Here is a 23,286-nt window from a genome sequence, read left to right on the forward strand (position 1 = left end):
ACACTTTTGGAACAACTTTATGGTGAGTAAATTATGACCGAAGGTGATTTTTTTTTTTTAGGTGAACTATTCCTTTTAAAGCTCAGAAACGATCAGCTGGTTTAGAGTTTAGCTGCTTCCTTACAAGGGATCTTTAACATTGTATGTTTGCATTATGTGGCAGAGTGGTATTATACCAGCAATAGTGTTATTCATCAGGCTGCTCTCTTCATCTGCTTCTGCTCTTTGTAAAGGACGTGCTGCTCTAAATGCACATCGTGTACATTTGGCAAAGAAGGGGCACAGCTTGAAGTAGGGTTGGGTTTTTTATTTTCTTTTTGGACGGCTGGCTTCCAGGGCCTTCTCACAATGCCTTGGCTTCTTGGCTTGATTTAACAATCTTTACAGGGTTTAGATTTATGTGTCGCAATCATTACTTTCCATCCATAATATATGAGTATATTTAAAGCGGCATCGAGTAAAGATTTGCATTTATTTAGAAAAATTGCACACTAGTGTCTGTTTATGCATTTTACATGTCTGTCTTTTTAATTTAATTTTCTTTAAAACCAAAGGATGTATCATCACAGGAGCAACATGACTGCTTCAGAGAGAAAGAAAAATAAAGCATCTTTTCCTTTTTTTAATTCTTGATCATGCACATTTTATACAGAGTTCAGAACTATGTATATAAGAATGTACAGTTATAACTGTAGTGATGTCTGGTGTGAAATGCATGCGAGGTCGTATCTGTTAATATGCAGCAGAGGAAAGCATATTCCTTCTCTGACCTTCCATTGTTTTTGTTTTTTTTAGTTTGTTTTGTTTTGTCTTCTTTTGCCTATTTATGGGGATATTTGTGATGCCTTACTTTAAATGCAGTAATTGGTTTAAGCCCGTAAATTCTGCAATCCTGGTTTTGAGTTATACATCTAAGAAAAATTTGTCTTTATTTTACTGTCCATTTTATTATTATTTTTTTTAAGTTGTAAATCAATGTTTTCCATTTGTTAAAATATTTCTGAGCTTTCTGCTTTTTCTGTTTTTTTTTTTTTTTCTTCTGAATATGTAATTTATCTGCTTCGACCCAATCACTGTTCTGCTTGACTGATTTATTCCCGTCACTTGTAGATGTAGCTCACTCGTTTGTCAGGAGGGATCTTCTGTTGAATTTGTACACCACTGCCATGGTGTCACAATGTGACACTTTTTAGAAGAAAAAGAAAGTTAACCGGTTACCATTTTAGGGATGAAATGTCATGTGATCTCAGTTGCTTGATTCTGCTGGGCCTGTAAATCTCTTTAAAGAGGTTTGCTGTGTCCGGTGGCTTACATTTAATTAATTTCACTCCGTCCTAATTAAAACATTTGCTTTCTTCAATTTTGTTATTGATTGGTTTTATTGTGCAGTTTATTCTGACTAAATTTAATGTTTTTGCATTGTTGCTTATTGCTAATATTTCACTTCAGAAGATGCAGATTGGATGTGGCTCTCTCCCAGTGGAAATCGAACATTTTCTGAACTCCCGTTGAACTCTCGCAGTGGATGAAGTTTGTGGAGTTGGTGTATTTAGCTGTCTTAAGAGGGCAACCCTACCGGTCAGTTCAGGTTATGGGTTTAATTTCATTTCATGGTGGTCCATCTTATGTTCTAATTTTAAAAACTCACAGGCTGATGCAGATGGCCCGTGGGCTGTAGTTTGGACCTTCATTTCTGCAAATTTTCACTCCCAAAATTATACAGTGTGTCCGTGGCCAGTGAAAATTTATATATATATATAAATGAGAACTACAGAGAGGAGCAGTCACAACTGGTTAATTGTGGAGGTATGACTGTTCATAGCATCTCAACTATGTAAAGGAGGGGAAAATAAGGGATTTATCACATTAAAAAAAAGGTCATTTTACAAGTGAAAAAAAATACAGTCCATATATATATATATATATATATATTCATTTGCAAAATAAGTCACTTTTATTCCAAGCCTTAAACCAAATATATACAATCAAAATGATTATAAAATTTTAATCATTTGTATTTTTATATATATAATTTGACTGTATGTTATATACTTGGTTCTTTTCTTTTTTTTTTATAATAATATTGTGAATAATAAAATGTAAAAAGAAATAGAAGCAGACGAAACCAACATAACGAAGTTAAAAAGGGGACAACCTTATCTTTCGTCTGAACCGTGCACGCATGTTTTAATCACTTCGACTGTATGTCCCATGTTAAATTTGCGTCTTTGCATTTTCTAGCGTATTTACTTCTCGGGTGATATCAGTGGTAGCCAATGAGCTACACATATATCTGTTTGATCAAAACTATTGCTGAGAGAAATTATTTAGGCAGGTCGCTGTATATTAGTACTAGCGCCCCTAAATTCTAAACCTTGGCTGATCAGATCCGTGCACTTTATTCTCTGACAAAACAGAAAGGAACCGATCGGGATCACTTCCATCCGGACCGGACGCGGCGTTATCGGGCATGTCTGTGCGCGGTGAGTGGAACACGCGTTTATGCATTATCATCATATCATCATCAGACAGCACCTGTCTGTCCAGTAATTCCAGTCACTGGCATTACCTGCTCATGCTGCAGAATATGAGCGCTTTTTATCAGGCTCGTCGTGAATGCTGTATTAAAATCGATTTCGATCTTCTCTGAATCTCTCATCCATAATATAACACATTGTTTACTCAATAACTTGCACTCAACTCGTTAAGTGAATTAAGGTTTATAATAATTTAATGACAGTGTGTCAGAATGTCGTTTTTTTTTTTTTTTTTTTTTCAAAAATGGTATCGTAACACTTCAGTCATACACCAGATGGCACCAGAGTAGAGCTCACCAGTCACCACAATAAAGCAAGACCGGGGTTAGTTGTCACACCACTTTGTGATTACCATGTTTCTTCTGGTGTGTTTATGCCTGAAAAAAAACCGATTGCAGAAGCTTAAAGTATAACCTTGGCTAGTCCGCGGTTTTAAAACGGTTGCCGCGGGTTGTTTTTCATGTCATCGGGTTGAAGCGACCCCAATAATGTGATATTTAGCCCCTAAAATGATAATTTTACATGGGGAACTCCGCTCAAAAACTTGCATTTTATCCCCCAGAACCAGTGCTTTAAGTGGGCCAGTAAGCACCAGTAACGTTACTCAGTACCGCCACTTCCAAATATAGCTCTTGAGCGCACTGCCACCTCTCCATGCGCCCAGAATGTGATTTTAGCGTACTGGTAAGTTCATTTGGACATCTGTTTTAATATAGGTTTTAATCCTTTACCTACGCTGCTGCTTTTCAGAGCTTCTTCCAGGTTCGGAGTATGGAGCGTGAATCATTTGAACCAGTTTGGGAGTTCGAAGCGGGATCGCGAATCATTTGAGTCAGTTCGGGAGTTCGTAGCGGGTTCGCGAATCATTTGAGTCAATGTGGGGATCGCGAATCATTTGAGTCAGTTTGGGAGTTCGAAGCGGGATCGCGAATCATTTGAGTCAGTTCGGGAGTTCGTAGCGGGTTCGCGAATCATTTGAGTCAGTTCGGGAGTTCGTAGCGGGTTCGCGAATCATTTGAATCAATTTGGGGATCGCGAATCATTTGAGTCAGTTTTGGAGTTCGGAGCGGGATCGCGAATCATCTGAGTCAGCTTGGGGATCGCAAATCATTTGAATCAGTTCGGGAGTTCGGAGCGGCTTCGCGGATCATTTGAATCAGTTCGAGGAATCGGAGCGGGTTCGCGAATCATTTGAGTCAGGTCGGGAGTTCGGAGCGGGATCGCGAATCATTTGAGTCAGTTCGGGAGTTATTAAAAATCCTTTTGCACATTTTATTAATGTTCAGTAGTTCTTTCTAGCTCAAGCAAATCCACAAACTAATAAAATTATTTATTATTAAGGTCGCCTGTTGACTGCTGTATATAAAACCCCTTCAATATAGTTGTATACCTCAGGGGATGAGGGGAGTCATCAAAAAAAAAAAAGAAAAGAAAATATTTTTTGTTGGCTATAATAGAGTACCGGCACCTCTTTTGGGCCACTTAAAGCACTGCCCATAACGCAATTTTTATCAGGGACCACCCTCGAAACGCTATTGGGCTAGTTTTGAGAAGCAATTGGGTAAGTTTTAAACTTGAACCTTACACAGCATCTCTCAGGAATGAAAACGAGGCTCTGTGGAACTGAATTACAGTGTGTAAATTCAATGGATTGTACTGTTGTTTAACTATAAAAACATCTTTCTGTCTTCCAGGAGACAAAAGCTCCATAAAACAGCTTTAAAAATCTTCCAGTCGACTAAAACGTCTACAGCTTTGAAAGTTGGAACCTTAATTTTAAAGATTATAAGTGTATCCCTCAAAATCTTGTTTTCGTTTCCACGTTCAATATGTTTTACAATTTCAATTAGTTTCACATAACAACGGGAAAAACTGTACCTGTTAAATACACATAATATATTAATGGTGCAATGTTAAGTGCAACTGAGGTTTGTGGAATGTCCAAGTGGTTTCGTATCACAGCTCAGCATTTTATTGTTTTAATGCTGGTGCTCTTAGGTCAATCAATATATCAGTCCATGTTATTGAACTACGCCATGTTCAGAGGATGAACTGTGTGAAGGAGTGAAGCAGCTTTACCACTAATGCAAGTCCAAGCAACATCCTGAAAGATTAAATCATCTTATTGTACTTTATTTGCACCCCTTTCTATAGGAAAGCACATAATCCTTTCAGATTTATAGGAAAGCACTTGCTTCAGATAAGATCACAAAAATGTTTTATTAATTTAAAGATAAAAAAACAACTTTTTTGCTATCTTGAAGCAATGGTTTATCAGTGCATCTTATATTCACCAACGCTGTATTTATTTGATCATAAAAAAACAGCAATGTTATTACAAATATTACAATTTACAATAACTGTTTTATATTTTATTTTAAAGTAAAACAATTTTCTGTAATGTCAAAGATGAATTTTCAGCATCATTCAGTCACATGATCCTTCAGAAATCATTCTCATGTGCTGATCTTCTGCTCAAGAAACATTGATTATTATCAATGTTGAAATTAGTTGTGCTGCTTAATATTTTTGTGGAATAATTTTTTTGAAATTCTTCAGGATTATTTGATGAATAGATAGCTAAAAAGAACAGCATTTTTTGAAAATATAATCTTTGTGATAATGTAAAAGTCTTTGCCGTCACTTATGATCAATTGAATGCATCCTTTTAAAAAAACTTTGTTAAAAAATAATTTAAAATCTTACTGGCTAAACAAAGTCTGTGTACAAGCATTTTACTGGCCATCTTCCACCCTAGATATCAACATCAGAAAAACATAACATAACATAAAAAAAAAAAAAAAACATTGTTAGTTGGTCGTTATTGCAAACCATGAAAGCTGGGTTTCTTAACATTTAAATAAAATGGTTCTGTAGGAAATAATAATGGGATAAACAATAATAAATAATAATGATGATAAACATCATAACATAAACCGTAATTGTTAATAATGAGAAACTTTCTTAATATAATGACATAATTAATTTTTTTTATCAACTGTGACAGAAACTGACTTCCATAGACACAGTGGACAACTATAAGAAGCATTTTTCTAACAGTAGACTGGATTGTAGTGTGTGTGTGTGTAGTATATATATGGTTTATGAGGACAAATGTATATAATGACATGGGTACTACAACGTAAACATGGTTTATGAGGACACTTCCTGTGTCCCTGTAAAACAAAAGGCTTAAAAAAACATACAAAACGGTGTTTTATGAAATACAAAAATTGCCAGTATTTTTCTGTAAGGGGTAGGTTTAGGTGTAGGGCAATAGAAAATACAGTTTGTACAGTTTAAACCATTATGCCTATGGAGAGTCCCCATAAACCACAAATGCAAGTGTGTGTGTGTGTGTTTGTTCTTTCATCTTTGTGTCCAACAGTAGCGCTGCTCATCCCATAATTGCCCCGCCCTGCTTATGCACCAGGGCAGCAGACCTCTACCTGTTAGACTGCGCCATCACTGGCCTATCCTTGGCAACCGGTGCCACGGTAACCTGAGTCTCCTCCTCCACTTCCTCCCAGTCCGGACACCAGAATGCATGCAGCGAGGACACACAGCATCAGCACTTTCGTGAGTGTGCGTGGCCGTGTGCGAATGTGAATTATTGATGAGGACCCAGCCTCAGAAGGTCTTGTCGGGCCGTCCTGTGAGTGTATGAGGTTGGAAGGGTGTGAGTGTGTTTATGTCTGTCAGTAGAGATGGGGGAGAAGAGTGCAGTGCACCAGCAGAAACAGCCTCCTTACGATGGACTGTGCAACTACGCCCAAAAAATTACGTCCTGCTTCGGATTGGATGGTAAGCGCAGTTTTGCACATGATTTATGTGCTTGTCTCTATAGGAGGTTTGTTTTCTTTGTGTTTGCACTCGGCTTGTGTTCATGTGGCATCGTTTTGCTTTGTAATATGTGTGCTGAAACAGGACTGGGTTTTGTTAGGAGAAACAGGGCGGTTGGCTGTGCAGCAAAAAGATTCAATCTCACTCTACCTCTGCCTTTAATTTGCTGTATTTAGTTTGGAGCTAATTTGCTGTACGCTTCACATCACAGTAGAAACTCCTCCATAAAGGAAAGGCAGAAGTGAGTGAAGAGAACAATACATATTTTATAAGATAAAGATTAACATAGATGTGAGAGCTTGGCGTGCCGTCTAAAACATACATGAGAAGGACATGTTGTCCTGCCCATCCATTGACTTTGGTGCTCTGTGGTCCCAGTGTTGCTTTGCTCAGATACTGAACTGATGTCTGACGGTGGATGAATGATTTCAGTGCTCAAGAGCATGTTGAACTCTTCAGTTTATTTGTTGTTCAAGTTTGAGGCATGTTTAAAATGTTAGAGCTCAAGTATCATATGAGTAGAGATTAAGATGATGTAGAATTTTTTGGCATTTGTTGCAATCAAACAAAAACAGATGGAAGTCACCTGCCAATGTTTAGGATTACAGCAAATATTGTGCAGATTTAGAGTTGTAATACTGCACTAATCAAAATTAGAAATCTCTCTGTCTCTATATCTATCTGTTATATATATATATTGTGTTTTATACATATATACATACATGATTGATTGACAGAAGTATTCACAATTTAAAACAAAAAATTATCCTTTGAATATTCAACTAAAACAATATCTACGCGTCTGTTGTGTTGTGCTGGGTAAACTGTTTAAAGTGTTCAATTTCAGCGATTTTCATTATCAGCAATTTAACATCTTATTGTTATTAAATTGATTAAGCTATTTCTTGAACCTCTTTTTCGAAAACACTGATGTCTCAAATCTGACGTCCTTTGTCCAAAATGCACAAAATGATAGACAAGCAGAGTTTCTGATTGGCCAAATATGCTCTGTGCAGCTACTGAAAACCCCTATCAGTCAACCACCTTAGCCTGAGGCATCTTAACTTTTAACATTTTAACTTCAATACTGCCCAATACATTTGAATACCCTTCTTGAATTAATTTAAATTCACCAAGAGCATCCAGAGGCAGTAAAGTTTAATATTCGGCGAGTTCTTCCGTACCTTTTTGCGTTGTATCAAAGTAATTATAGGAACATTTTTGTTCTAAGCACAAATGTTTTCCATGTTTATTGGTACATTTATTTTCTCCTTTTCATGACATTTTTTTAAATGCTTTTCATGTTGAGGTAAACATAGTTCATGAGTCATGTGAAAGGCCTTGAGAGAGATCAGAAGAGATCTTCATATAACAGAGACAGCAGAGCTGGATTATTCATGAAGCCCTACATCACTCAGAAGCAGAGAAACATCACCAGAAATGCAAGTTCATCCCTTTTTCCATCTCAATCACTCTAAATCCATCTCATTACATCTCTCTTTTCCCCTCCTTTAAAATCTAATTTTCAGCTGACATGTAAATTATGTTCAGCATTTGACAGTTTAAAGATTACATGCATAATACTTATCCTCCTCAGTCTGTTATAAAATCTGCAGCATCTGCAAAACCCTTTGAGGTCTTTTTAAAAACCTAGTGCCATCATGTTATACGATATTATTAAATATTAGAAAATATTAAATATTACACAAAAATGTAACATAACATTCAAATTTAAAAAATGTGTACACATACAAATATATATAATAAACGTATGTGTCCTTACACAGATTTTTCAGTAAAGTTGTTGTATTGGAAATGGAGTTACCTTCTTCGTCCAGGGTAAACATGATGCAGCAGTTTAGCCAAAAGAAGTTCGTAAAGCAAGATAATTGCCTTTTTAAACAACCTTTGTTAAAAGACTTCTTATGTAGTCGTTTCTGTAGGTTTTAGAACACGGTCTGTGTCTGTTTAATAAGCATAAACTACTGATCCACAGCCTCTCTCGAGGGCAGAGTGTCTGTTAGAGCACCACACTTCTGTTTTTAAATCTGATTCTTCACCGTGTCATTTCATAAAGGCTGTGGGTTGGTGCTTTTCTCCAGGATTTATTAGCATTTGGTGAATTATCTCAGTCAGTCAAGGACAGTGACTAAAGCACTATAAGGACAGTGTTTTTTTTTTTTTTTTTTCTAAACAATGTTTGAATTACAGTGATTAACATCGGTGTCATTTACCAAGCTAGTTTTTTATCAGATTTTGTTTGGATGTGTTATGTACATTTTGTATTCTTAAATATTATATTATAATTTATTTACTTTATTATTTTATCAGTAAATGATTCTATAATAATTACTATATTATATAGTTTAAATATTTTATTTTAATTATATTACAATTATATTTATTCATTTTTAATAATGTCAATATGTGCATATGTGTGTTTGTGTATATATATATATATATATATATATATATATATATATATATATATATATATATACACAAACACACATATGTAATATATGTAATTCTGTTTTATATTTGTAATTCTTTTCTAATTTGATTTGATTTGTAAATCACCACTAACTGGTATTCTACCCAGAAAGTTGGCAGTAAGGTTTAAAAGTAATAATGAAGGTCCACCAGTCAGCAGAACAGGAAATGTAGCTGTAGTTTCAGTATCAAACGAAGGTAAAATATAAACGAAAAGCTGAATGCAATGACTGTGTAACAGAAGAGACATACTGTATTTTTAAGAGACAATCCCCAGTAGCATAAACTGGCTTTTTTCCAGAGAGTCAAGGCGGTGTGTTAATTTATGACCATATGTTCTCACCTATTTTCTCTGGGGTGAAGGAACAACTGGTGAGGTGTGGGTGGGATTCATGAATTTGCAATGGTTGTTGTTCTCTAATCTCATTTAAGACTTGCAAAGACATTATTTGGGCTACAGTAGTTTAAAATATGGGTAAAAAAAAACAAAAAACTTTTTTTTTTATTGTAACTAATAATCAGATTTTTTCATTCCAATGGCTTTTCTTTGGAAATTTTTAATTTAATTTAAGCATCATTATTGATCTGCTTCTCTCAGAATCGGCAAAGATGTGTTTGCAGCTAATCTTGTGGTTTTCGAAGCAGTGCCATAGAAGAAGCATTTTGGGTTCCCCAATGAACTTTTTAGTGAATGGTTCTTTTTCATTTTTCTTTTTCTTCCTTTTAAGAACATTTTAACATTCTAAAGAACCGGTTTCCACCATAAAGAACCTTTGGTGCAATGGAAGGGTTCTGTGGATATTAAATGGAACCATGAATGTCAATAAAAATTATCTTTAGTTTTAAGAGTGCATTAATAGAAAACAGCGTGTGCTTGAGAATTGTCTAAAAGCTGATCATTCTTGATTTGGATGTAGAGCACAGTATTTTTTAGTTATGTCTGTAAACTTCTCTCTTACCATTTTACCAGCATGTACCATTGCAGATACTATGGTGGCATTGCTTGGCCCCGTCCGAGAGATAATCACAGAGTAGACGTCAGGGTTAATCCTCTTAGGAGAAGCCAGGAGCTTTTCGAGTCACTTCTTACACTCCACTCTGGCATGGGGTTCACCCGTGGTCTTCACCTGAAGCAGAGGTAAGACGTATCATTTTCAGGTGAGGAGCGTTAAATCTGGAAATCGCTTAATCGGGACAAGCAAGTGTTTGGTTGAAGATTTAAGATTTGTTAATCTGAAGATCAGAGGACTTTTGGTTGGAGTTTGGCCCTCTCTGCAGACTCACTTGCTTGATTCGTGACCTCTGACCGCTGGGTCAAAGGGCAATCTAGGAGATAAATTGTCTTCATTTAGCTCGGATATTGAGTCTATTGTGCAGCAGACAAAGTCCTAAAGCATAGTTTTGAGGACTAATTGAGAATTCTGTGGTCCCGCCGCCATGCCTTCCCTTCCCACTTTGAACAGCCTGGGGAAACTCTGCGGATCTGGACGCAGTCAGCAAGTGGATCGCACCCGGATCAAACGCACAAACTCTGTAAAACGCATATCTGTCATAGAGGACGGACGGGTGGCAGAAGTGCTGTACCTCGTCCCGAAAGAGTCTGTGATGCAGCAGCTGCCGTTCATCAACCCTGAAGACTATTACCTGACTGAGAGCCTGTCACCTGGTATGAACAGTTATGGAAATAGCTGAATGTCATTTCAATTCGTTTTGCTCCAGAAAGCAGTCAAATTTAGTCCAATTATCGACTGAACATTGGTATTTGTTTAATGGAACATTTATGAGAAACTTAGTGTGTCCTAGTTATGTTGTGTCTTCACCTCCAACATGATTTCATTAGTATTTATTTATTTGCATGTAAAGTGTTTTTATTGGTATGCACACATTAAGCTTTTTATCTTATTTTCTTAGCGGTGAACGATATGACCAATATATATCACAATATAATTATTTTTGTTTTAAATAATTTCTTTATGATATCAACATTTTTGTTACCATACAAATTTCATAATTCTTGTCACCAGTTTCAATATCTAAAAAAAAAAACTAATACTAGCCTTAAAAAAAAGAAAACTAAAGCTCACTGATGACAAGTAAACATTTAACGAATAAATAAAATGAACTAACTACAAGCAATAAGAAAAAAAATACAATTGAACAAACAAATAACAAATGCATTCTTTGTATAATGTATAAAAACGCTGCATATTCTTCACTTTGTAAATTAAATATATATTTCTTATTAAAGTTACAAAATGATTTAGTCGAGCAGTGAGAGATTTTCTCTCTTTTGTTGTTTGATTGACATGAATGACAGACATCAGGAATATTAGACTGCTGTCACTTTCCAAAATCCAAAATACTTGTTTTTCTTTCTCATTTGTTTCCTTTCACTTGAGACCTAAATTACTGTTTATGAGGATATTTGCTAAAACCGGCATTATGACACAAACAAGTGTGTGTACTTAACCGTTCAAGGCCTATAGCAGGAAAAAATAACTCTGTTTAATATGAAATGAATTCTCTTTCACTGCTGACTGCATTTCAGAAGCTTAAAATCACTTGTTTTAAACCGCAGTGCTTAAGTATGCATGGAAATCATACAGCAACAGCACGAGAGCGTGTAACTGCAATAGAGAAGATAGTCTAAAATCTCTACACATATGAAGAGGGCCACCAACTTTTACAATTTCCATCTGGATTTCTTCATAAAAAGGTCTTGACTTTAAAGGTTGTACAAATGTGAGAGGCTATACATTTTGGATACTATCAATACAATACTTACGGACATTGTATTTGTCAGTGTCTTTCCGAATGTTCAAAAATGGGCGGTGAAAGTTTGCATATGCGTACAAATGAGATCATCCTGTCTAAACAGATGTTTAATGGCATGATCAACCTTTGTCCGTTCAGTAGAAATGCTTCACTTGTGTTAGTGGTGCACTGTGCTTTGAGTTTCCACTGGTTGTAAATGTGCTAAAGGAGATTATGAAAGTGATTGTCTCAATTGCTAAAAAGGATTGCATGCTGTTAATGGGATGGAAGTAATTAATGCTAATCAAAAGGTATAGTTCCCATCTTTAATGACAGGGAACAGGACAGGATCTTAACACATACAACTTCTCTGGGTGCGTGTATGAAGAGGAAAGAGCATTATGCAATGTATTAATCACTACATGGATGTCAAAAATGATGGTTGCTGCTGCTCAAAATGATTTTAAGTTTTATGTAACTAAACTTCTTCAAGCATGCTTGAGGCAACCAAAAGGCTTTAATATTACAAGAGAACCATCAGTCAAATCCAGCATGTCAGATTTCCTCAGTCTTTGGATTTATTGGGATTTGCTGTTGTTTTGGTAAAGATTTACGTTGATCAGTGGCCTGCGGAAATGAAACTTAATTTAGATTGTGTTAAGGAAGACATTTCTTTCTTTTCTTCTTATTATTTTAAATACATACTGTTATTCAGTAAGGATGCTTTTAATTTGTAATAACAGTAAATTACATTTAAAATGGTGTAAAATATTTCAATTTTAAATAAACACAGTTCTTTAGATCTTTAATTAATCACAGAACCCTTCCCGAATAAAGGGAAAAGTAAAAACATGTATCAGTTTCCACAAAAATATTTTCACAACACAACAGCTTTCAACACTGAGAGAAAAAAGAAAAGAAAATTACCCTATTAGAATGATTTCTTAAAACCCATGAGACATTGAAAACTGGAGTGGTGATGCTGAAAATTCAGCATTGCATCACAGGAATAAATTAAATAATAAAATTGTAAATATTACAGTTTTACAGTATTTTTGATTAAATGCAGCCTTGAAAAGCGATTTCTTTCAAAAACATAAAAAATCTTACCGTCCTCAAACATTTGAACTCTGTCCCCATTGTCGTTGTGTTTCTTGTAGATAATGGGGACAATGAAACAGCAACAGTCGCTCAGTTAAATGCCTTTTTTTTTTTTTAAGTCAATTTAAAAGTCAAAAATCATCTATTGTGACCTTTCTTTCATTGCACTGAACTCATCCTGTACTTGAAAAGGCTTGTAACTACATATTTGTCGATTTATTTTCAAATTGCATTTTCCTCAGCCTTGCTTTCCAGAATCTTCTGTATAGATCTGTTTGGCCCAATGAGAGGAGTGTACTTCCTGACATACAGTGGATGACTAAGAGCTTTTACAGGGTCATCTGAGAAGGGCAGAGACACACTGGAAGTGTGGAGTCTTGCAGCTGTCTTATTGGGAAAGTTAATGGGATGACAAATCAATGAAAATGCCCTTATGTAAATAACAGTGAGTTAGGGCTGCACAATTAATGGAATTTCTTTTCGCAGTTACATTTATGGATGCCATAATTATGTAATTGTACAAAGAAGCAATTAATCATTCAAAGTCCACTTATGTTATGCTTAAGATGCGTTTATTTTTTTATTTTATTTTTTTGTAATCTTAAGGTTTTTTCTTATCATTTACATATTTGTTTTATTATAACATAATACCATTTATATTTTTACTTTTTAATAATTTAAAGAACAAACCCATCCGGTATATAGTGACACTTGAGGCTTAATACTATAGAACAGCACTCAACTTGTTTATTTTCATATAAAAATATGGCATTCAGTTGCATTAAACAATAATATAAACATCATTCAGTGTAAATTGTGATAATCGTAATTAATAATCGCCACTGTAATTTCAAGGAATTAATCTACAATTATGATTTTTGTTATAATCGTGCAGCCCTACAGTGAGTAATAATTATTTAATAGTGCAGTGCTTTTGCTAGTCATTAGAAAAAGCTGCTGAGTCTGACGCATGTGAAACCATTTTAAGATCTAAATTGGATGAGTAACTGCATGTCATCTTGCTTCACAAGAAAAAAAATTGTGTAAGGTGTGCACTAAACCATGAAGAGGTAAGAAATGTTTTTACTTGGAAAGGCATCCATTGCTGCTTCTAGGCATGCGAAGGAAGTGTTCTGAGGTCAAGCAGCCTTCTCAGGTTGATGATCCTCACGTTCCCTCTGATCATGTCTCAACCTTAAATGGCACACCAACAGATCACACATTCATTCATCACCTTATGTGTATCACACAGAAAAAGCTGTCTGAAATCTCCAGATTCATTCTGATTGTCTTTGGGGATGCATAGATGAGCTGTGTTTGCATTGAACGCACTTTTGAAGAAGAAATAATGGGTAAATTTGATTTGACTTAAGTTAATGATGTTAAATCTTTAACTTTTTTGTTTTTTGGCACTTACAAGCAAGTTTACCAGATATTCCCAATCAGAAAAATGCATTCTGCTTAGTTTTGGTTTATGCTTGTGGAATTATTGTTCTTATTTTAACAAACAGAAATTATGTTTTGTTTCTTCGTGAGTCTTTCTGCTAATGTAGCGTGTCACTCAGACTGCTGTTGTACTGTGATGATGCTAATAGGATCACAGGGATATTCATGGCCAATAAAACCAGATCATGTCATGTCTGCTCTCATGACCCAGACAAGCCTGTTGTGATCTGTAAGCAGTGCTTTAAGTGAGACCAAAAGAGGTTCCGGTACTCTATTATAAGCCAACAAAAAAAAAAAAAAAAAATATATATATATATATATATATATATATATATATATATATATATATATATATATATATATATTTTTTTTTTTTTTTTTTTTGGATGACTCCCCTCATCCCCTGAGGTAACAGCAATTATATTGAAGGGGTTTTATATACAGCAGTCAACAGGCGACCTTAATAATAAATACTTTTATTAGTTTGTGGATTTGCTTGAGCTAGAAAGAACTACTGAACATAAATAAAATTTGCAAAATGATTTTTAATAACTCCCAAACTGACTCAAATGATTCGCGAACCCGCTACGAACTCTCGAATTGATTCAAATGATTTGCGATCCCCAAACTGACTCAAATGATTCGCGATCCCGTTCCGAACTCCCAAATTGACTCAAATGATTCGCGAACCCACTCCGAACTCTCGAATTGATTCAAATGATCGGCGAAGCCGCTCCGAACTCCCAAACTGACTCACATGATTCGCGATCCCCAAATTGACTCAAATGATTCGCGAACACGCTACGAACTCCCGACCTGACTCAAATGATTCGCGAACCCGCACCGATTCCTCGAACTGATTCAAATGATCCGCGAAGCCGCTCCGAACTCCCGAACTGATGCAAATGATTTGCGATCCCCAAATTGACTCAAATTATTCGCTACGAACTCCCGAACTGACTCAAATGATTCGCGAACCCGCTACGAACTCCCAACCTGACTCAAATGATTCGTGAACCCGCTCTTATTCCTCGAACTGATTCAAATGATTCGCGAACCCGCTACGAACTCCGGAAATGACTCAAATGATTCGCGATCCCGCTTTGAACTCCCAAACTGGTTCAAATGATTCATGCTCCATACTCCGAACCTGGAAGAAGCTCTGAAAAGCGGCAGCACAGGCAAAGGATTAAAACCTCTATTAAAACAGATGTCCAAATGAACTTACCGGTAGGCTATGCTAAAATCACGTTCTGAGTACTGGTGTTTACCGGCCCACTTAAAGCACTGTCTGTTAGGATTGGTCAGGTGAAGACAACACGGCCGGACTGTTTCAGCACAGTCGCTGACTTGGCAGTTTAGTTATTCTAACTGTTTTTTTTTTTTCTTTATGATTTTTGTATTGAAGAATATTTTTATTTTAAATGTTTAATATATATATATCTTTATTTATTTATCTATTGCCATTTATCTATTTCATTTATTTTTATGTATTTAAGGCCTGTTCTGTGCTTTAGATGTTTCTTTTATTTTGTTAGATTTTCTAGAGTTTAGAGCTATATATCATATTTTAGAAAAAAATACATTTAACATTTAAAAATGAACATTTAAAGGTGAAGAGTGTGATTTTTATTCCGTTTTTTTTTTTTCTTTTTTATTATTATTGTGGGTGGGTGGGTCAAAGACCAAAAGGGGATTTATTTATTTTTAATCTGAACATGGGTATGTGTCCTGATCTGTTTTTTTTTTCTGATCAATTAGTCATTATCATACATTTTTTTTTACTACAATTTACACAATAATTTAATTCAGTGTAACAATATTTTATCTACCAAAAAAATCTTGTCATGCTTATTTAGAATCATTAGATGACTCTTGACCTTACCAATCTGTGCTGCTGTTTTTTAAAACACTAGGTTTTACCAATTTTTGTCATTAACCTTGAATAACTTGACCTGTCTGATGCCTGTTTTTAGTGTAATTGAGCCATATTGCCAGCTACTGCTTGGCAGAGCCGGTATCTTCGAGACTGCAGGGGAAGATGGGCGAGTCCTCAGATTAATGAGACAGAACGGGGGATGGGACAGACGGACGGAGGGAGGGAGGAGGAGACCGAGGGGTACGCCTGCCTCTGTTGTTACAGGACACATTCAGCTTTCTGTCATTCACGGTTTCCTCTCTTATTCATTTATTTGTTCGGCTATTTGGATGCTGCATTTCTCATCTCACTGGATACGACTCTACTGCTGCTGATTATTGATTGATTCATCTGCACTTAACACTGATGGTCATGGTCAAGAAGAAAGGTAATTGAGTGTGTGTGATTCGGTGTTAGTTACTGACCATCTATATATCTTAATGTGGCCACAATGCACACCTTTAAGAGTAAATAGTCACTTCCATACATTTCAAGAGGTTAATCAGAAGTGAATCTTGAGGATCACATGCGGTTCTTCATCTGCAGAGATGCTGGATTGATCCCACCTCTTATATAAGGTGATTGTGATGCTGTATTGACTCGACACATGTTGATGATCATAGTTTATGTCCAGGATGCACCGTGTGCTATCTGAATCACAGAAACTGTTATATAAGAGGAAGAGTGGTACCTGTCAGGTCTGCTGGTTATTGGATCAGAGCTGTCGCTCAGTTCTTTGTGGGATTGTTTAATCAGAGTTTGCTGCACATCTCTGTTGTTTCGGCAGTGTTGCAGTTTTAAATGGGACGCAGAAGCGTGAGGTAGACCGCAGCCGTCACCATAGCAACGCTCACAGGAAGGTAGAGTCATTGTGTCTCGCCTGCAGTGGCCTCTATCGCTTTTAGGGTGTCTCTTTAAAGACGTCTCACCCCTGCTGCAGTTCATCTGCAGAGATGCAGTGTTTAGGTTGAGGTGTTTTTTTTTTGTTGTTGTTTTTTTTGCATTTGAAGGGCAGTGTACTTTGTAATTTAAGGTCCAAAAACATGGTAAATTCAATGTTAATGCCATGGTTTTTTTGTCCAAATCAATGATCATAAGATAGAATTGCATGAGAACCCAATAATAACTGTACTGAGCTTGCAGGAAAGCAAATAAATAAAAAATGATAGATGAATCTGGAAAGTACTTATAAAAATGTACTCCATCTTCGTGTATTCTGTGTATTTCTACTGGAGTATTTTGTTGTTAGCTTAGCAACATGCTAATGCAAAACTCTTGCATTCTCTATCATACACTAATCTGATTTTATTCTTGTAGTGTCTGTGATGCTGATGTAATATCAGTAATGCTGTGCTCTTAGAGCTGTAGGTTAACTCTTTTGACCAGCCCACTTAATCTTGTGCCACTTCAGAGCTTAATCAGCAGAAATGCCTGCTTGTGTGGAGGAAGTGTTCTATAAAGCTTCACTAAGAGTTCGGAAGAAGTACTTGAAATACAGTAGCTGTACAAGGGACCCATCAGTGCAGTTTTTACATTAGTGAGTCATTTTATATGGCTTGTAGTCCATAAGAAAGGTTATACAACAGAAAAAAAGATTGCAATTGCAATTGCAATTTTTTTTTTTTTTATATATATACAGGCTTCCATAAGGACCTGGTTTATATTTAGAGACCAGAATATCTATGTGAAAATTAAAAGCTAAAATTATAAGAACGCACACTGGATCGTCACATTTTTACTTCCAAAAGTTGTACATTTAACAATAATTTACTGTAAAATTACAGCATAAGGGAACTAACTGTTAACAGTTTTTTCTAGTAGAATTTTAGGAGTCTTTTAAAGAAATTAATACTTTTTATCCGCAACGATAAATTAAATTGATCTAAAGTGACAGTAAAGACATTTATAATGTTGCAAATTATGCATTTCAAATAAAATTTATTTCAAATAAAACTCTCTCTCTCTCTCTCTCTCTCCCTCTTTGTTTGGCCTGGGACGGGAAGGTGGAGAGGATGTGGAAAGGGGGCAGGGAATGAGAGTCGCCTCATAAATATGTATGAAAAGAGTCTGCGTCTGCAAAATGAATATCCCACGAGACTCGCACAATCCAGCACACAAACACACACATCCAGCCTTTGCCTGTGATGTTGATTCGGCAGCGCAGGGACTGTCTGTGTTTGATGCTCAACACTCCGGGACAGAATCAGTCGCTCCTCCTGGAGCCTTAGTGTAGACACAGATGAGAGAGGAGAGGGAATGACTGGTTAGAATGGAGTACACTTAAAAATAAATGGGGGGTTTCACCATAAGGAAAACCATTTTGTTTTTTTCCCAAATAACCTTTCAGTGAACAGTTCTTAAAAATGACCTATAGCGTTAAGAGCATTTTAACAATATGAACACTTTTCCACTATAAAGTACATTTTGTGGAATGCAAAGATTCCATGGCTCTTTAAGGTTCTTCATGAAACTACCAATGCCGAACCTTGACAAACAGAGGATTGCAGTAGTAGAGGATGTTTTTGATAAAGCGATGCTCAGACTAATGCAAAATAAATGGAAAACAAATGCAGATCAATAATAGTAAAAGCTTTGTGTGTTACAGCCTGTGCTGAACTCTTTCTCCAGGGGAATGAGGAATCGTGCAGTACGTCTCGGTGCACAGTTGATATTCAGATTTTGTGGAAATCTGAGGTGGTGGTATTTTTTGAAAGGGATATTTTTGAAATCAGAGTGGATTTTGTGGATTTTATTGGAGGCAGAGACATGCATTTAAACAAAGTCTTGTGACTCTTTTTCAGCACTTTTTGCAATTTGATTTCTTGTTCTATTATATATATATATATATATAATAGATGTGCTGCTTATTTTTGTTGTAAACTGTAAACCAACCATTATAACCTTTATTGTTCAGGATTCTTTGATGAATAATTGTGTTCCTGTAGCTCAACTGGTAGAGCACTGCCTTAGCAAGCAAGCAAGCGCAAGATTGGGGGTTAGATTCCCCGGGAACACATGATATGTAAAAATTGATAGCCTGAATGCACTGTAAGTTGCTTTGGATAATAGCGTCTGCTAAATGCATAATTTAATTAAATTATGAATAGAAAGTTCCAAAGAACAACTTTTTTTTAAATGTAAATTTGTATACTTTTAAAACTTTATAAATATAAATACTTCACTTTTCATCGTTTTAATGCATGCTTTCAAGACAAAAAAAATAAAATAAATAAAAACCTTTCTGACCTTAAACCTTTGCACAGTAGTGCACTTAAGCTTGACTTTGTAATACAGGTCAAAGTGGATTGTGTTACTGCATGGGATATTGTATTTCACATGCAGTAGCTCATATTCCACACATACTTGCGCTCTTGCTCTGTAAGTACTAAGGCGAGTGTGATTTCACCAAGTACAACATGTTCCATAGATCAACCTTGTTGATCCTGGAACAACATTCCAATCAACCAATCAGAATTGAGATATAACTTTTCAGGAAATATCTGTTTTAGCCTTACAACCCTTGTTAATCAACTATCATTTCCCACTGATTTTAGGAATAAATTATGGGTAGGGTTAGGTTTAGAGGTAGGGATTGGGTTAAGTTTATATTTTTGGATAATAATGTTGATCCAGTATCATCAGAAGATGTTGATCCAGGAACATGTCTTACTTGGAAAAATCAAGGTGACCGTAAATACTAGTACAGACAGTGACAAAACGTGTGTTCTTTCTGTACAGTGGCCCATGCACAGGAAGCTCACCAACAGACGGAGAAGCCTTTGATACGCTGTGCTAAATGTGGGGAGGTGTGCAAGGGAGAGGTGTTACGAGTGCAGGCCAAACATTTCCACATCAAGTGCTTCACATGCAAAGGTGAGTGAATGAATGTCTTATGATCATATACAAACCAACATTCCCTGTTACATTCATAGGACACATTCAGTTCCATGCAGCCAAATGCTGAATGAGGAAGAGATGTAAATTAGAATTACGATATATACTAAATATTCAGAGACAGAATCTATTTTATATACTTTAGAAAAGGAGATGTATATGCTGGACCTTTACTGTTAATGTTAATGTTAATGTTATAACTCTTAAACTGAGAACAAATAACATAAACTAATAACATGTCAGGGTCATATTTTACCATGCCCAAATTTAAAAGAAAAGCATAAGAAATGTATGTTCTTTTTGATTTACCTGAACAATGTTAAGTAGACCGTTTTTGACAGGTTTTGTGCATTTGTTTGCATATTCAAAGCTAAATCCTCCCTGTCTGATGCTGTAAAGTTCTGTTTTGCTGAGTTTTTCCTGTAAATGTTCCTGTAGGCTGTCTTAACACCTCTTGTGTGCATCTCCTGACTCGTCTCTCCTGCCAGAATTCAGGATCACTGTGTAACTCTTACAGATGAGCTCCAGCTTGACCTATTTAGCATGTGTTTCTCAGAATCTACAATAAGTCTTACAAATATACCTGACCCACTTGTATTTGTAGTCAATATTGCATAAGGTGAGCTTAACCAACAATACTGAGTCTGATATTTTTTTCATTAATTAATTTAAACATTGTAATTATTATACTTTATTCGAGGATCAAGTTGTTGAATGATACAATGATTATACAATGAATATACAATCTAGAACATAGAGTATACGCTTTTGGTAACACTTTAGAATAAGGTTCCATTAGTTAATGTTAGTTAACTACTTTCGTTAACATGAACTAAGCAAGAACAATCCTTCTACAGCATTTATAAGTCTTAGTTCATGTTAATTTAAACATTTACTAATGCATTATTTAAATCAAAAGTTGTGCTTGTTAACATTAGTTAATGCACTGTGAATTATCATGAACTAACAATGAATAACTTTATTTTCATTAACTAACATTAACGAAGATGAATAAATACAGTAATAAATGTTTTATTCATTGTTTGTTCATGTTAATTTACTGATTTACCACGTCACTTCAGGGTCATTATAGTAACCCAACCAAAACCTGGAAATAAAACAGTCCTACATTGCAAAGTAAGTCCTGTCATGCCGGAGCTGTGATCCAATTAACCCAGAAACTTTCCCTCTGTCTCACTGTCCCTCTTCAATGAGAGAGAGCAGCGTTATGATGTAAGATCTGCTCAGTGAGAACAAGCAGAGCTGACTGACACGGTCACATCTAATATTTGGCACATGACAGTTTTTGGGGATTGATTAATAGAAAGAACCTTGTACATATATACACTACAGCTCGAAGTTTGTACATTTTTTTTTACAATTTCTTCACATTTTAAATGAATCCTCATCAAAACTATGAAATAACACAATATGTAATTTATGTAGTGATCAGAATTGAAGTTCACATGTATGCTGGAAAGTTTGTGCACTACTCCAACTCAAATTAAATTAAATTAAAACGAATTAGCTATATGATATTATATATAATTTGCTCTATATATCCCTGGCCACTATATTAGGTACACTTCACTAGTACGGGGTTGGACCAACTTTGCCTTCAGAATTGCCTTACTTCTTCATGGCATAGATTCAACAAGGTGAAGGGGACCAACACTTTTTCACACCACTGTATATATTTAATTATTATAATTATTTGACTGTTTATAATTTATTATTATACACAGTCACAGGGCTAAATTACATACATGAAAATATGACTCTATGTTATTTTAAATTGATAAATAATTTCTGTCACAGTGAAGGTGTTTTTTGGGCAGTACTTTTAAAGTTAATTTTAAAAAGTAGAGATTCACTTTAATAATTGCTATATACATACATTTTTAGCACTAAAATAGCAGCCTGATTTGTCATCGTTTGTTGGTTTTGTCGTTCTTTTTACATTCAGAGCTAGACAGAAAGATCTCAAATGTACAGCATGTTGTATATTCAATACCTCACCCAGCCCTTTTGTCCTCACGCAGCACTGAGTTCATGTCATTCTCTGACCTCTGACCTCACTGGCCTCTAAATAAATCACAGACAGAGACAATGACATTAACTGAGGAAAAGATAGAAAGAGTGACTCAGCAGGCCTATATTTGAACTAGGGATTGAACAGTTCTTAAATTATACATGTGCAAGGTGATAATGAGGATGAGATATTAAACTCTTGATCAGACTACACAGAAACGAGTTGAATTTGAACACGACCTGTAGTAATCGGAGTAGATAATCCTTGTAAGAGCTAATCATCTACTTTTGTATTTAACACCCTCAGGGATTATGCCATCCTTACTGTAAGTCTGTGAAATAATAATCAGCTTATCTAATCATCTAATCACTTCAGAGCAGCGTACAGACGACTAGATCATTCTTTTATGCATTTGTAGGCACACAACCTGCTTTACTTCCATAATGTGACGGATTATGTACAGTAAGACCAATGTCTATTAAAATTGACTTACCTATAAGGCCATTCAAGTTCATTCAAATGTTCATTTTTGGATGAACTGTTCCTTAAGAAGAGGCTTTTGAAGAACAAAAGGCGTTTAAACATTTGAAATGTTTTTTGGTTTGTTTGTTTGTTTTTATGCATGAACTTAATTAATTTTTAAGAGTCTTTATTTAGAAAATGTTTACATTATTCTTAAATTTCTTAAATGCATGAAAAAACATGTACATTTAACGTTAAAACTAAAACTATTAGCTCAGAAGGAAAATGAATAAAAGTTTGAAATCTGAATCTTGGAGTTAATGAATTCTTTTGTGTCTGGGTCGTCCAGAGATGAAAGTCAGCTTGTAGGAAGTGTGTCAGAGGACGTTGTTGCTGAGTCTATTTCTTATTCATTTATTCATCAGATCAAATGATTCAGTGATGATTTCCACATTTTCAAAGGACATGCTGTCATATTGTTGATTAGTAGACTGATTTTGTTGTGATGCGTTTTTTTGGTTAAGGTTAACTTAAGGATGCTGGGATCCTTTTATCCCTTTTTTTCCTTGTGTTAAAGTTGCATTTAATAACCTTTTCCATAGTTAATAGTATGTTATAATAATACATGTGATTTGCATAAATATAATTCATTTCTCTTACATGATCTGTGAAACTACCATGGGTTTGAGTTGTCCTCATACAGCCCCTGCAGAAGTCTCTCAGTTTCTCAGAGTGGATGGTGTAGAAGGCTATGAGAAACACTCGAGTCAGTTATATAACAGCACTGCAGAGCTCTCCTGCATATA

General features: G+C 35.5%; 1 protein-coding gene across 11 annotated transcripts in view; it reads left to right on the forward strand.

Moving 5' to 3' along the window:
• Positions 1-2,259: 2,259 nt before the first annotated feature.
• The window catches only part of LOC127970224 (actin-binding LIM protein 1), a 43,215-nt gene continuing 22,188 nt past the window's right edge, over positions 2,260-23,286 (forward strand). For 2 of the 11 annotated variants that reach the window (XM_052572592.1, XM_052572594.1), the window contains exons 1-2: positions 10,243-10,539; positions 19,831-19,965. In XM_052572592.1, coding sequence (XP_052428552.1) covers positions 10,311-10,539; positions 19,831-19,965 — 364 coding nt within the window. In that variant the 5' untranslated portion in view covers positions 10,243-10,310. Of the gene's footprint in view, positions 2,484-6,122; positions 6,342-10,234; positions 10,540-16,304; positions 16,481-19,830; positions 19,966-23,286 lie in introns of those variants that run through there. The other 9 variants (XM_052572599.1, XM_052572596.1, XR_008156565.1 and 6 more) reach the window with 9 other exon arrangements.

The sequence above is a fragment of the Carassius gibelio genome, chromosome B13, assembly GCF_023724105.1.
Source record: "Carassius gibelio isolate Cgi1373 ecotype wild population from Czech Republic chromosome B13, carGib1.2-hapl.c, whole genome shotgun sequence".
In the NCBI taxonomy this organism is placed as follows: domain Eukaryota; kingdom Metazoa; phylum Chordata; class Actinopteri; order Cypriniformes; family Cyprinidae; genus Carassius; species Carassius gibelio.